This window comes from Dromiciops gliroides, chromosome 2 (assembly GCF_019393635.1).
Source record: "Dromiciops gliroides isolate mDroGli1 chromosome 2, mDroGli1.pri, whole genome shotgun sequence".
NCBI classification, from domain to species: domain Eukaryota; kingdom Metazoa; phylum Chordata; class Mammalia; order Microbiotheria; family Microbiotheriidae; genus Dromiciops; species Dromiciops gliroides.
The window spans coordinates 96,083,316-96,099,937 of NC_057862.1; the positions used below are offsets into that span (position 1 = coordinate 96,083,316).

Here is a 16,622-nt window from a genome sequence, read left to right on the forward strand (position 1 = left end):
TGCAATAAGATACTATAGTGCTATGAGAAATGATGAGCAGGCAGATGCCAGAAAAAAAAAATCTGGAAAGACTTAAGTGGACCGATGTTGAGTGAAGTGAGCAAAACCAGGAGAACATTGTGCACAGTAACAGCAATGTTGTGAGATGATCAATTGCTCTTTTCAACAATACAATGATCCAAGACAATTCCAAAAAACTCATGATGAAAAATGCTCTCCCCATACAGAAAAAAAGAACTGTGGGATCTGGACGCAGATTGAACCATACTGTTTCTACTTTTTTTTTCTTTTTTGAGATTTTTCCTTTTTGTTCTGATTCTTCTTTCACAACATGACTAAGGCAGAAATATATTTAATGTGATGGTACATATATAACCTGTATCAAATTGCTTTCTGTATTGAGGATGAAGGAGGGAAGGGAAGGAGAGAGAAAAATTTGGAACTCAAAATCTTATAAAAACAAATGTCAAAAACTATCTTTACATGTAACTGGAAAATAATAAAATACATTTATGATTTTAAAAAAGAATATTTTGATGGACCATTAAAATTAATAATTTTATTAAACATTAACCCATATATGTATGTCTTCAATACTCTATGATGAAATGGGAGGTACACATAAAACACTTCTGCTTCATACTGAAGTATGATGACTGCCTTGAGGAAATGGATGTGTGCCACTGAGTTGAGAGCTGAACTAGCAATTTTCCTCCCCCAAACCCTGCTTTGATTTTGTTTGTTTTGTTTTAACAAGCTATGGTTATTGAGACTTGGGTATTTGACAAGATATTTTCTTGAAAGTGAATGAAGCAAGCCTGTCACTTCAAGGAAAACAACTAGCAGTACTTTTGCCAACTATGAAATTTGAGCTTTTGAGCAAGAATGAGAATTTTGAAAAGTTTGTATTTGCTACCCTGAGTTTTACAGCTTCCTAATACTTAGACTTGATAAGGTCTGTGTTTTTTGATATTGTCTATATGTTAACATTGGGAAAATCTGCATAGCTCAGTGAACCAATATTTTCCAAATGGCAAATGGATCATGTTACAAAATCATGCTTGGGTAAAAGATCCATTCAAAGTGCAAGAAAGATAAATGAGTTTTTATGTAGGGGAGTATGAAAAGTTCATTAATGTGGTGGCTTCTTATTCCAAATTGAAACTAAACTTGAAAAAAGTACCACTTTTCAAATTTTAGTGTAGTATCAAAGAGGGATAACTGCAATTATCTGAAAAAGCTATTAACATATTCCTCCCTTTTTCAACTACATATTTGTGTAAGGCTGGATTGTCTTCCTATACTTCAACCCAGAGAACATAGCATAATCAAGTGAATACAGAAACAGAAACAAGAATCCAGCTGTCTTCCATTTAAGCAGACATTAAAGAGATTTGCAAAAATGTCAAACAGTACCAATCCCACTCTTTTCACTAAACTTTTGTTTATTTGGGAAAGATATAGTTGTTTTCCACAAAATGTTATTTATATTAACATTTAATGGTCTTATTTTTGAGAGAATCATTTTTATTATACTAATAACTAAATTAGGATTGAGGTTTTTTCCTTTGTAGTTCCTCATTCAGATACCAGTCCTTGAAGTCTCTGAAGGACAGGGCTAATGATGAGATTGGCCTAATCCTTAGGGAATATTCTCCTTAAACTTGGGTGGGACCAGATCCAACTAGGAGAATTTATTTCTGATTAAAGTGTAAATAGAATCTAATCTATGTGAATTTCAGCCCTAAAGCATGGGACTCATGCCCTTGAAACCTATTTCCCCCATATTGTTCAACTTGAATGTTCTGAGTGGAAATGGATTCTATTGTCTAGATATCTGGAGGCAGCTAAGTCTCATGGTCAAGTCAAGTTCTCCACAGGAAGAAGTGAAGGCTTTTAGTTTACCTTCTCTTCTACCTCCCCATTACCTGTTCACTAATCAGGGTTGATCTCCACCTGTTGAGGGAAGCTACTTTTCCAAAGTTATTTAAGCCTTCAATGATCTCCATGGTTTATCTTTGGTTACTGAGAGAGACCACTGACCATAAATTTATTGGTTATTTGCTTGCCTAATTATTAATTTCCCAGAAGCTCTGTCTCTTGGGCTTTTTATTCATCTCATCATGTTATTTAAAATGAATTCATGAATATATTTTAAAATGATTAATTTTAATTTCTAATATGGAAAATATTGATAGATGTAAACTACATAAACAAAAATTCCTTTGGGTCCTCGATAATATTTCCAATGTAAAGGGATCCTGAGATCCAAAAATTGGAGAATGGCTACATTAGAAATATTGCTGAGGGGGGCAGCTAGGTGGCGCAGTAGATAAAGCACCGGCCCTGGATTCAGGAGTACCTGAGTTCAAATCCAGCCTCAGACACTTGATACTTACTGGCTGTGTGACCCCGGGCAAGTCACTTAACCCCCATTGCCCCGCAAAAAAAAAAAAAAAAAAAAAGAAATATTGCTGAGGTCATCTCCAGGGCTCCATCAAGGAGACCAAGGTATAACTATTACAAGCTAAGCTGTGATTTAATTCATTTTAATCAAGTCCTAAATTATGTTATCATAACAGAAGGGTCAAAAGCCCTATGAAATACAGAAAAAAAGGAGATAAAAGGAGTAAGAATTTGTTATTATATATTTACCATTGTCCAGAGAAGAGGATTCTCCTAACACAAATTCTATTAATGGCACCACCATTCTCTTAGTCACTCAACTTTGATATCTGTCTTCTTTTGTTCTTCCCTCTTGCCCATATAATCCATTTTCAAATTCTGTTGGTTTTATCTCAAAATCTTTTAGTGAATCCTCATTACCCATTAAATTAAGTTCTAAATCTCCCAACATGTATTCTAATTGAAATACATTCAACCAGTCAATCAATCAGCAAGCATTTAAGGGTCATCACATATCGGACATCAAGTGTATTAATTTCTGGGACTACTAAAAATTTTTTTTGGCAGTCCTTAAACCATGAAGAACTTACATTTAATTAGGGGAGACAACATGTCCATATATTACTATATAAAGATTTGCCCCAAATGAAGCAATGGTGTGTGTGTGTGTGTGTGTGTGTGTGTGTGTGTGTGTGTGTGTACATGTGTATTGTAATAATCTAGGAAAGACTTTATCTAGAAGATAATACTTTAGCTGAACTTTGAAGGAAATGGGATTTTAAAAGGCAGAGGTGAGGAGGGAATACATTTTAGGTTTGATAGTTACTTCAATGGCACAAAGGGAGGAGATAGCAAAGAGGCCAATTTTTCTGGCTTATGTGAAGTTTCACAATTTTGGCATTCTCCTTGCCTCTTTACTCTTCCCTTATCTCACATATCTAATTAACCACCAAATCTTGCCATTTTGGCCTTCTTAAAATCTCTTGTATACCTCCCCCTGTCGCGACAAAGCTATCACTTCCATTCAGGTCCTTATTACCTTTTATTTGGTCTATTGTAATAGCCTTCTAACTCCCTTCTCTGGCTCAGGTCTCTCCCCACATTATCCAGATGCCAAGGCGATTTCCCCAAGGCATGGATCTGACAATATTATCCCATATCCAATAAACTCCAATGTCTCCCTATGACCTTCTGAATGAAGTACAGATAAAGTTCTCTGTTTGACATTCATGGCTCTTCACAACCTTATCCCTTCCTACATTTCCAGTCTTTTCTCACTTTACTCTCCTCCAGGTACTCCACACTCCAGGTACTTCTCTTCCCTAAAAGAGTGTAGGAAAAACTACCTTTGAAAATATACAACCTGGGGCAGCTAGGTGGCACAGTGGATAAAGTACTCGCCCTGGATTCAGGACGACCTGAGTTCAAATATGACCTCAGACACTTGACACTTACTAGCTGTGTGACCTTGGGCAAGTCGCTTAGCCCTCATTGCCCCACCAAAAGAAAGAAAGAAAGAAAGGAAGGAAGGAAGGAAGAAAGGAAGGGAGAGAGGAAATAGTCAAATGAGTGATACTGTTAGATTTCCTTTTCCCAGCATAGGAGATACCACTTCCTATCTTTGTGCCTTTGGACTGTCTGTCCCTCATTCCTAGAATGCACTTTTACCTCTTGACATAACAGATTTCTTCCAAGACAGTTCAAATATCAACTTCTGTAGGAGTCCTTCCTAGTCTTAGAAGTCACTTGAGCCTTTATTTAGAAGGTTTCCTTTTTCCTACTCTCTACCTATTCTTTGAACAGTGTAAAAATCTATTTATTTTCATTCCTCACCCCACCCCCACAAAGTATGTAAGCAATTTGAGGGAAGGGATTGTTTTGGTTGCTTTATTACTTCCAGTGCTTAATATGGTACCTGGCACATAGGAAGTCCTTAATAAATGCTTATGGATTTTGTATAATGAAACTGGAAGTTAGGTTGGAGCCTGGTTGTGACAGGCTTTAAATGCCTCATACATTTTTGCCTAATCTTTATCTAAAAAGAAGGGAGAGACTCTCTAAAGCTCAGGTAAGGGGGGCAGTATATTAGAGATACGGGGGACAGCCAATCCAAAGGCTGAGTGATAGGAAATGGAATGTCATTGTGAGGAATAGAGGGGCCGATTTTGTTGGATTATAGAGTGAGGGAGAAACATTAATGCCCAATGAAATTGGAAAGATAGTTGTGTAGAACCTAAAAAGTTAAACAAAGGAATTTTTATTTTATCTTAGAGTCAATAAGAAGCCACTGGAATTAGTTGAGTAGGGGAGTCACATGATTAAATTTGCTCTTAATGAAAATTAATTTGGCAGAAGTATGTAGGATGGATGGAAATGAGATACTAGAACTAATCTAGGCAAGAACTGAGGAGGGCCTAAACAAAAGTGGTAGTTATATGAGGGGAGATGTTTTGTGAAGGTAGAAAGGGCAAGATTTGTCAATTGATTGTGTATGTGGAGTAAGGGAAAGAGAAATCAAGAATAGTACTACATTTACAAATCTGGGATACTGGAAGGATGCTATTGTTTTGAAAAGAAAGGAGGAAGTTTGGAAGAGGGAATAGTTTAGGAATGAAAATAATGAGTTCAGTTTGTGAAGTGTTGAGTTTATTTCTAGAACTAACTAGTTTGAAATGTCTAATAGTCAAAGTGTGCTGTGCAACTGAAACTCAGGGGAGAGATTGACCCTAGATATATAGAACTGGGAGTCATCTGCAGAGAGATGATACATATGCCCAAAGGAGCTGATGAAGTTACTAAGAGATAGAGTTTAGTGGAAGAAGAAAAGAGAGTGTAGGGAAAAAAAAATACCTTTGAGAATACTAACGCTTAGGGAGCATGCTGAACCAGCAAAGGAAACTGAGAAGAAGCAGTCACAAAAGCAGGAGACAAACTGGGATTGAGTGGTATCAAGAAACCCAGAGAGGATATAGTGTCCAGAAGAAGTTTGAAAACAGTGTCAAAATGCAGTGGGTTGGTCAAGATGGATGAGGACAAAAACATTCTCTATCCAAGCTAAAGTATCAATCTAAGAAGGGAATTTGAAAATCCTAGCCTGACTAACAATACTACATTGCATCTGGGAGAGTTGAGGCCAAATAAAAATACCTATTTTCCATCAAAGTGAAATCACAAAAACACATATTTTGGGGGGAGGCATGGCTTATTCTGGCAATTTGGATTTTCATCTTAGATGGCAGAATTTATCTCTTCTTCATTTAATTACCATGAAAAATACCCATGTATCAAAATTCACATTCTTTACTCCTGAAGCAATAGTATTGCTTAGCATTTTTATTTATGTTTGGAAAGAATTCTATTTCTTTTAGTCCATATTTCATCTTAATGCTACTCTTAAGTGCCCAGGGACCTTGATATCCAGGGGGACTGAAGATATGCTTGTTGTTTTATACTGCACTACCTTTTCCATGGGGATGTTATTCTTTAAACCAAGTTCAGGTCAGAGAGGAAAGTGAACAGATGCCTACAGCATAAATCCCACACATAAATGGAGAGGGTTTGGTACCACTGGCTGTGTTTACTCCTAGGGAACAGTAGGAGTGAAACAGCAGGCAGTGCAGTATGATGCCGATGAGCTGAATCAGCTGAGTTTCAGGTATTCCAAAAAACTGCCCTAACATATTTTTCCCCTTTACTTTGAGATTAACAGAAGTCCTAAAAAATGAAATAGATTGTTTAAGAAATAATGTAAATTACAGTAATACCACCTCATAGATGAACTAGTTAAGGTATAAACAACAACCATTCTAGCTTTTCTTTGGCTTTTGAATGGAATGAAAGCCACTGAAAGGGCCTATCATTTTGAGAAGAGTAAAAATGACATGACTGACAAAAATTCAAATAATATATAGAATGATGTAGTTGAAATGTTTTTAGGTGGGAGGAAAAAGCCTTAATAGAACAAGCAAAATTGGACCATTTCATTCTTACTTTTAAAAAATTACAAGCTGCTAAAAATTTTCAAAGAGATGGTCAAAAAGGTATCCATGTGTTTTGCATCATCCTTATGCCATCACTGAAACACAGTAACTGAGGGCAAAGCCATTTTATCCATGAAGTATATTTCTGACCTTTCCTAAACCCAACTTTTATGTTTTTAACTCATGACATTGAAGAAAGGGCACAATCAACCTTGTTGTAGTACTTCAGAAAGGGGGTGGGGGCGAGAAGTATTTGAAAAGTATTTCCTTTCCTGTTTAAGGGCAATCAGAAACAGTCTCACTGAACTCATCTTAGAGAAGCATTATGTTTTCAACTGAGATGATGCAAATTCCAAAAAAATTAAACAGATGTATGCAATTTCTTATCTCCCTTGGAAATACTGCAGTTTTATGGCAAAGACACCATACTCTAGGATGACATCCTTTTGAAAAAAAATTTAAGCAATCAGGGTTAAGTGACTTGCCCATAGCTAGTAAGCGTCTGAGGTCACATTTGAACACAGGTCCTCCTGACTCCAGGCTTGGAGCTTTACCCACTGAGCCACCTAGCTGACTTAGATTCCATCTAACTCATTTTACAGTGAAGACTTTGAAGGCCACCCATTGCCTCATTTGCTTGAACTTTATTTGATAGAAGCAATTCACCTACTATCACTATAATAATTTAGGACATCAATTAATTTTCATACATTCATGTTTTAGAATGATACTTGAATAAAACTTGATCATGTGTACAATGAATAAGATGAGGAAGCTAAACATTGTTGTTTCTTTAATTTAGATCTTTAAAAATATAGATGGATGGTAGTCATTAATTGACATGTTGAGTGCTTACTGGCAGATTCTTGAAAGGGCATGAGGTAAAAGATTTCATAATCATAGGATCAGGAGAACAGTGAGCTAGAGATGGAAAGGACATCCCAGATCTATTGGTCCAACCTCCTCATTTTACAAAAAGAGTATTGCTGCTGGTAGAGACTAAGTGATTCCCCAAAGTCACATGACAGGCAGCAAAACCAAGAGTAGAACTCAATTTCTTCTTAAAATAGTTCACCTAAAGGTGATTATTACTATGTAGTTAATCAAATGAATTTTCTTGCACAAACCATGGATCATGCTTTATTGAAGTCTTCATTTATGGTGCCTATTCAAACCCAAACATTTATATGAGAGGGAAAATAATTATCCAGTTCTTCACAAACACACCAATATTTGATCTGTTTAAACAAAACAGTCTGATGATGACATTAGTAATGTTCTTTCTGAGGATACCACTAGATTTCCAAAGAAGAATAAATGGAAGATTTCTGGAATTTGAGAATTTCCCTATATATAGAAAATACATCTTCAATTTAGCACAGTCAAAAGTAGTTTTAACCTAATGGATAGATTGTTAAACACCTTCTACATTCAAGACTGTTAGATTTGGGGGATACATACACAAAATAAAAATTATTTCCTCCTCCTAAAGAATGTACATTCTACTGATTGTTGAAAGATGGGGGTTGGAAGGGACAGCATATACCCATAGATAAATATTTGAAGAGTGAGAGGATTAATAGGATAGATTTCTCTAGGATTTGGTTAGTGAGTTGATCCTTCAAGGAATCCAAAGATTTTAAGAGTCAGAGATTAAGAGGAAGTATATTACTGGCCTAGGGAACAGCTTTTTAAAAAACATGCTGGTAGAGAAATCATGACATATTAGAGATCAGAAAGTAGAACTGGAATTTGGCATATATGAGGCAGAATCATGGGAAATAGTCCTGGAGATTCAGGAGCTCACTTGTGAAGGGCTTGAAGTGTCAGGATGAAGAGTTTGTATTTTATTTCAGAAACAAACATATCAAACAGAAGAGTTATGTGGTCAGATTTGTGCTTCAGGGAGTTTATTTGGCAACTAGGCAGAGGATAAACTATAGAAAAGAAGGAATAGAACCTTGAAATCCAATTAAAAGGCTACTATGATAGTCCAGGTGAGGGTGGTGAAGGCCTGAGTTAGATTGGTGGACATGTGACTAGAGGGGATTATGGTGTGTGTGTGTGTGTGTGTGTGTGTGTGTGTAAAATATATGTAATTTATACATACACACATACCTATACATTCATACATACACATATACATATAAACATACATTTGTGTGCATATATCTCTATATATAGGCTGAAGGAACATTTCTGTTGTATTTGTGTTTTGACAATAAAGGGTCAAATATGGGTACCAGGAAATATCTAGGTCTTTCAAGTTATTCAATGCTCATTTAAACAAAAGGTAACATGATACAATGGAAAAAACAATGGACTTGGAGTCGCAGAAGTGAAGTCCCAATTATCTTTCTGCTGCTTATGACCATTTGGTCAACCTCTCTAGACCCCAGTCTCTTCAATTGGATGGTTGATCTAGATGGCTTCTAATAGCTCTAATTCTAGGATCAGCATTATATAGTCAACGAGAGTCATTCTGTAAGAAATCTTGCCACCATTCTTCAGGAATGTACATTTGAATGGTGCTAATTAGTGTACCTTCACTAGACAGTATATAATTCTCCCCAAATGCAACTTTTGTGTAATAATACATTACCTAAAGAGAGGTAGAATTAACCAGTTAATAAGGCATGTAAAATGTGAAGTAGCCAAATAACAACCACATTGTTATTCTGCTCATTTTCATCTGTCAGAATTTTAAAGGTGAAGGAGACAGAGTATTGGCAACTGTCTTCCCTCTCTACAGCAGTGGATTGTATTGTCAGGGGTCTAGAAGAACCTGGATGCATATAACACAGACCAGTTTTCATTAATGAAAGTGTTTACTTTGGATCCTATCCCAGCTTTAAAACAACATTTCCATTAGCTGAGCACAGTATCTACAATTATCCATCTTATCTGACCAGGGCAAAATCACTCTAGATGCCGTGCCCAGTTTTACAAAATGGTGCTGAAAGGAGAATAGTAGGGGACCCATTCAGCTAAAGACAAATACATTTCTTTGGGACCACCAGCTACAAATGGTCCATGTATACACAAGTATCTGTAATAGATAGCACCATGTTCACAGTCTTTGCTCTGATTCAGTAAAGTCCCTACTCGATATAAAACTATGCCTATTGAAAATTTGAGTTTCTTTGTTTTGAGGTTTTACATTTTCCATTTCTTGTGGTACTTGTGGTAGCACTACATGGAGCAGAGAAACAGGGAAATGCAGGAAGAAGGTCAACACAGAGTAAAACCCTAATAAGGGAAGGAGGCATAGGCAGGGTGATGAGATCATCATCAATTACCTTTATTGAAAACTTTCCTGGAACACAGCATTCTGTTATATGCTTAGAAATTGAAAGGTAAAGGAAATTGATTTTAAAAAGTCCTTGCCCTCAAAACGCATGCATTTCATTAGAGTTGGCTAAGGAGAGCAATTATGAAATAAAAGAAGAAAAGGGAGAAGTAATCAAAGGGAATAGGACATGCCTAAAGATAGGAAAACAAGGGCATGCTGTGTGCTTTGCCTTTGATGGAAGTCCAATGACACAATCAATGTTAACAAAGGTCTATAAACACAAATAAAGGATGTGCTCCACACCAGATGTCTATCATGGTATTGACAACTTAAGGTCATCTAGTAGTTGACTTTGATGTGTTCTCCAACCACTCACACATCTTTTCTTGAAGAAGGATCTCATATATATGTTTGCATGTTAGGTACAAGCAGAAATACACCTATGTTGGCAAACTGGGGGAAATGATCCTGTTCTGCTTGAGAAGGCCTTTGTGGTGAGTTCCATGTTCTGAGTTACTCTAGGACATTCTTCTCATGTGAATGGGTTTTCTGTCAGAGATTCAAGAGGTAGCTCAGCCTTTTTAACATCCAGCATTCACTGGAATAAAAAGAAGACTATCCTGCTAGTTTAGAGGCTAAGGAAAAGAGAAATTGGATTAGGCAGCCTTGGAACATATCAGTATTCATCTTACCTGATTGACCAGGGGGTGGGACACCTGATGGTCCTCTTGGGAGACAGAGAAACACAGTCAGAACTGCTGCTTTGTTCCCTGCACATGGCTCGACAGCAATCGGTTTGGGTGCACCCTGGAAAAGAAGATCTATTTTAAGCAGGCATCATTATCATATAAAATATAAATATATATTCTTGTATTATGATGCAGCATAATATAGTGAGCGACAAGGATGCTGGACTTGAAGTTGGGAGGCCCTGGGTCTGAATCCTGCCTTTGACAGTCAGGAATTGTATGACCCTGGGGATGTCATTTAACTTGATCAGTTTTCTCACCTAGAAAATGGACACAATACAATATTATCACCTAACTTGTGAGGGTATTGTGAGGCTCAATTGACATCATCATCATCACCATCATTGCTTAGCTCTTGCTTTATATATGGTGCTTTAAGGTTGGCAGAGAATTTTATACATGCCATCTTGTTTGACTGTCTCAACAACTCTGTAAGGTAGATACTATTATTTTCCCCATTGTAGAGATGAGGAAATTGAGGCTGAGAGAAGGGCTTTGCTCAGGGTCACACAGCAAGGATATATAGTCACACCTTCCTATGTCTCACTTTGGCAATCTCTCCACCCTGACACCTGGATGCCCTAACACAACTTATATAACACATGCAAAGTATTTGGCAAAACTTAAGGTGTTACGTAAATGTCATTCATGATTATTCTTTTAACCCTTACATGGTTCTAGAACTTTTCATACATTGTTTGGCCTGTCTTCTCAGTTGAATTCCTTACATGTAGCGTTCTGTCTTCTACTTCTTTGCATTCCTAGCACCAATACAGGGTCATGTACATAGTAGGTAATAAATAAATATTTGTTAAATTAATTTTACTGTACTCTATGTGTATTTAGTTGAGCCAGAAATTGATGTAAACTAAGATAATTTCCCTGCATTCTCTTCTTTAGCTGGTGACATACTAAACAACACCTCTTATCTAATTAAATGATCACAAGTCTAAAGGACTCTGTTGGCAGGTTTTTATGGCAATTTATTCAGTGACATACATATTTAATAACTCCCCAAATGCATTTATATTAAGAATGTGCCTGCAGGATTCAAGGGGATTGCACGGATGTCTTCCCATTGAAACACCAAAGGAATCATAGGTTAAATACAATACCACCTTCCATGCTGTGAGGGTATAATTTTAGCTTAGAGATGGTGATTGAGGAAATACAATTCAAGGCACTCTGCATGAATTACCCTAGGGAGAAATATCAAAGCCATATCTTTCGATAAAGGCAAAATTAGGAACAAGAAGAAAATGATTTTGCTTTAATTATTGGGATTAATGACTTGTTTAGGTTTCTCCATTGATACTAACTGACCTGTTCAGAAGTAACTTGGCTACACATGGTTATTCACCTAGATCTGTTCAACTGCTGCAGTTTCTAGAAAGTTTAACAAAGGAGGCATTAAAAATAAAATATGTCTTTCCTCATGTAAAATTTCAACTGAAATTTTTGGTGACAATAGTTTTATGTGGTTATAAAAAGGTTGTTCCTTTATAGTGGCATAAATCTCGGGTTTTAAAAATTATCATTATGCAGACACAGTTTTGGAGTTTTTAAGATAAAGGCCAGTAACCACTAAGAAATTGCAGGACATAAAAGATATTCTGAGAAAGTGTTGTGAGGTCTGTAACTACCTTGGCTTACATTTGTTTATTTTGTTTAAGCAAAGTGATAGGTGTCTTTGCAATCTGAATAAGTGTTTAATACTTAGTAGCTTAGTTTATTTTAAATATTTAGTTCAAAATTAGAATAAAATTATATTTCTTCTTTTATATGTATGTATGTATATGTATTTGTAAGATATATTTGTCACATTATGAGGCCAAAAAAGGAACACTTTGTTTAGAATCATATTTCTAATCTATTAAACTTTATAATTATATGAAAAATCATGTATATATAACTATCCACAAAATAAAAAGGAATACTATATTATTAAAAGAGAATACATGATAATAATTAAAAATAAATTTGAAATGTAAAAATAGAATTAATTCAAGTTTTTCTCACCTAGGGCCAAGAATGTTTAATTTTTTTCTTTGTTTCCCAAAATGAACAATGCTCTTTGACACATAGGAGGCATTTAATAAATGCTTAAAAAGTGAATAATTAAAGTCCTCATGCATTACTTGATAATTCTCTTACATACTATTGATGTTCTCTTTGTGTTATAGTGTTTTGTGTGTGGTAAAGTATAAATTCCATGAGAAGATGTAATGTTTCTAGTCAAGACCTTGCATAGAGGGGGTATTTAATAAATATTTAGTTACATTACATTTTCTAAATACCCCTGAAATGGAAAAACAATCAATGGTTCTACTTAATTAGACACTAATAAACAATAACTTATGATTTTTACCTTCTTGTATGACTAAATACCGTATTTGAAATAATGATATCATGACTACACACATAATGCAGTGATCAGGACCAATTGCATGTGTTTCCTCTTCCTCCCCTAACAAACTGAATGAGATTACAGGGTCTGGACCTTTGGCTTAAGGCTTTCCCTTACGGAGACCCTCTTGTTGAGGGCACCCTTCTGATTGGCCCTCAATGACTAGTCCTATCCCCAAAATTATTGATCACTGCATGTCAGGATAGGCGGAGAGAATGAACTCTTGTTGGAACCACAAGTCTTCCCCATTAGAATATATGCTCCTTAAGAGCAAAGACTTCCATTTCTGTGCTCATAGCTCCAGAACCTTACACAAAGCTTTATACATTCTGCATTGTTAATGGGCAGATAACACAGAGTACTGAATAGAGTGCTGGACCTGGAATAAGGAATACCTGACTTCAAATCTGGCCTCAGACACTTACTAGCAGTGTGACCCTGGGCAAGTCACTTAACTCTGCTTACCTCCATTTCTTTATCTGTGAAATGATCTGAAGAAGCAAATGGTGAACCACTCTGGTATCTTTTCCAAGAAAACCCCAAATGGGGTCATGAAGAGTAGGACATGACTGAAAATGATTGAATAATAACAATCTATAAAAGCAAGCTGTGAGATGGCACAAAGTCTTTTGTTTGTTTTCCTTTTCCGATGCCCTTTATCCCTGGAAATTCCAGACCATGGCACAGAAATTGTTGGGGTAATGGTAATATTTTTCCCATTTCCATCCACTCCAGAAGCAGAAAACTATGAGTCAGAAAAAGTACAAGGTGAACTTCCTATGCTTGTCCATGTATCCCAAGAGTAATTCACAGATGTTGAGTTTCTTCTTGGCTGTCTGCTATCTTTCTGTTTTCTTCTGAGACCAGGTCAGAGACTATTAGTTTGGACTCATTCAGAATGGACTTTCTATGCAAGTTCAAGTGTTTTCAAGTTTCTTATTCTGAGAGTTCCCTAGTTTGAATCAGACCCTGACCTCTTAGAAGTGGATCTACTTAGGAGCCTACTGATTAGAGAGGGATCAGAGATTTAGAGATGGAAAAGACCTGAGGCCTCTCTGTCACCCAACGCACCCTACCTTCTACCCTCCCCTGAAGGAATACAGTCATGTAATGGGAGATGATGGCATACAGAAGGGACATGACCTTTGGAATTTTTACTCTTGCCAGGAACTGCTCAAATGGTGCAAAATATTTATTCAGCGATCCCTTATAGTGTCTTTACATTTTGAGAATAGTCTAATCTGAGTGCTTTACATTCTGAATTTATTCATGGGCTCCTGGGAGCCATTTATGTTTTAAGCATTTTCTATGGTGGGTGAAATAAAGGCTTAATACCTACTACTTGTTTTGTGCTTTGAGTGTCTATTGGAGATTGGATACCCTATCACCCACATTTGCCAATCTAGACAAGAGATATGCCTAAGCTTTTTTTTAGAGCAGATTCTAGCTTAACTTCAGGGGGAGGCATAAAGCAAAAGAAAGAAGTGAGCCACTGGGGGCTAGTTCCTAGCATATCATAGATACATGTGAGCCTAGATACCTTGGAGGTGGCAGAAAAAGTGGAATGGGGCTGTGCTACCAATTATAAATAAATAAAAATAAATAATACTAGTGACTAAAATTAAAGTTGCATAATTCAATTGTTATAAACAAAAAAGTTGAGAAATAAAAATGCCTCTTTGTTTAGGAGACTTGGAACAACAAATATGGCAATTTCACAATTGAAAAAAAAAATTGCAAGAAAGGATTTTAAAACACTGATCATTTTTATCCACATCTAGAGAAAGGACTGATAGAGTCTGAATGCATTAAAACATATCATTTTTCACTTTTTTCTTTCTTTTTTGCTTCTGTCTTCTTCTACAATATGTCTAATATGGAAATATGTTTTGTATGACTGAATGTGTATAACCTATCAAATTGCTTACTGTATCAGGGAGGGGGGAGAGAAGGGGAAAAGAGAGAGAATTTGGAACACAAAATTAAAAAAAAAAGAATATTAAAAATTGCCTTTACATGTAATTGGGGAAAATAAAATGTTAAAAAAATAAAAAATAAAATAATGTGCATTGACCAACTTTTTTTTTCAAGTCCAAAAGAAAAATATGTTAGAGGAAAAATGTGATAAATAGACTGTAACACTTAAAAGCAAGAAACTCAGTGGCAATGAAACTCTTTGCAATATATCAACAATTGAAATGGCCATCAAGTGGAAGAGTAGAATGTTGTAATCCTGGGAAGGTCAATAAATAAGAGACTGTTGGCTGCTACTTTTGCCTATGGCTCCCTTTAAGATAATTATGTAACACGTAACTATTATAATATAGGTCATTTTTAGTTTTATTTACCAAAGTTTCCATAAAGAAATATTAACAAAAGGAATATTATCTACTAATTACAATTAAAAACTAGTGGCTAATACTTTCCTATTTCAAATTCTACATTAATTAGTGTTATTCAGGGATTCAAAGAAAGATTTAATTTGCTTTACAGAATTTTAACACCAGAAAAAAATTTTAATCATATAATTTTGCAAGAGAAAAGCATGGAAAGAAAACTAATGTTTCTGATAACCTGAGGTTTGTTAGTTAACAACAACAACGTGATCATGAATCAAGTTCATTTCACAATGACATAACCTGCTTGCTGAAATGTGCAATTTATCATGCATTTTCCATGGTTGCCTTTGAAAGTGATAAGGAATGGGTTTGCCTACAGCACTTAGCAACCAGGATTTACTTCTAGTCATTGTCAGGTCTGGTGTGCAGAAAAGAGCCAGTATTAAACAGTGCTAAAAAAGACTCAATGGCAGCTTTACAATTAGTAGCCTTTGTTTTAAGCATAAATTTATTTTCCAAATCACTTGTTCAGTTCATTCCAGTGGGGCGTGGGTTTTATTTTATTTTGTTACTACCCAGTATTTTATTTTCTAAATCCCCGTTTTTGGCATATATAATATTCTTAAACAATGTGGATATGGATTTCAGCCTGTAGTGGTTAATTATACAAATGAATGACCAGAAAACTTGCTGAGGTTTTCAAGGTGTCCCTTATGCCCCTTAGGAAGTATCTTCTGAAAGTTTTCTGGAAGCCTTTAGATGGATTCCCAATGAACTGCTGCCATTTATTACCGTTCATTTAGAGTATATAAAGTGTTAAGCTCAAGTGCTAATTCCTTCATGAAGTATATTCTGACCCCTCATTTGCTGAAGTTCTCCTCTTATCTATTTTAAAAGTACTCACTATATATTTTGTATTGCCTAATCTCTGTACATGTTGTTTTCTCCCATAAAGTATAAGTTTCTTGAGGGCAGAGGATCATATAATCAATTGTCTGCTTCTTTCTCCTTAGATTCATTGGAGTGAATGGATGTGCTAAGTGCAGACTGTTCATGGGCCCCTTTTGGAAATTCTTATATATGAGGCTCAATGTGGTTGTCCTCAAGTCCCATAGACTGAGCATAATCTGGTGTAAATTTGCAGGCTATCCTGACAAAAAGGGATTGGTTCTGAGGAGGTCAACTGGACTGTACTATCCCTCATGATTTCAGGTTGCCGAATGGTGGTCTTGAGGTGACTGTGAATTGCCTAAACTGAAACTTTGGAATGACTTTTACAGTGTGACAGTTCACTATGAATCTGATTGATTGGGGATGCTATGCATACTGGAGAAAGTGTAGATGAGATTCAATCTCCCCAGACCACTATGAAGCAGGTCACTATAGATCCACAATTCAATACTTTAATTGGAAAGAACCCCAATTTTTCTTGGATGTGACTTTATTGCA

At 36.0% G+C, this 16,622-nt stretch overlaps 1 protein-coding gene across 1 annotated transcript in view; it reads right to left on the bottom strand.

The window, feature by feature from the left end:
* ATRNL1 (attractin like 1) overlaps positions 1-16,622 on the bottom strand; it is a 1,132,449-nt gene that overhangs the window by 135,864 nt on the left and 979,963 nt on the right. The window contains exon 28 of the mRNA XM_043982337.1: positions 10,371-10,485. Within this exon, the coding sequence (XP_043838272.1) occupies positions 10,371-10,485 (115 nt within the window). The remainder of the gene's footprint in view (positions 1-10,370; positions 10,486-16,622) is intronic.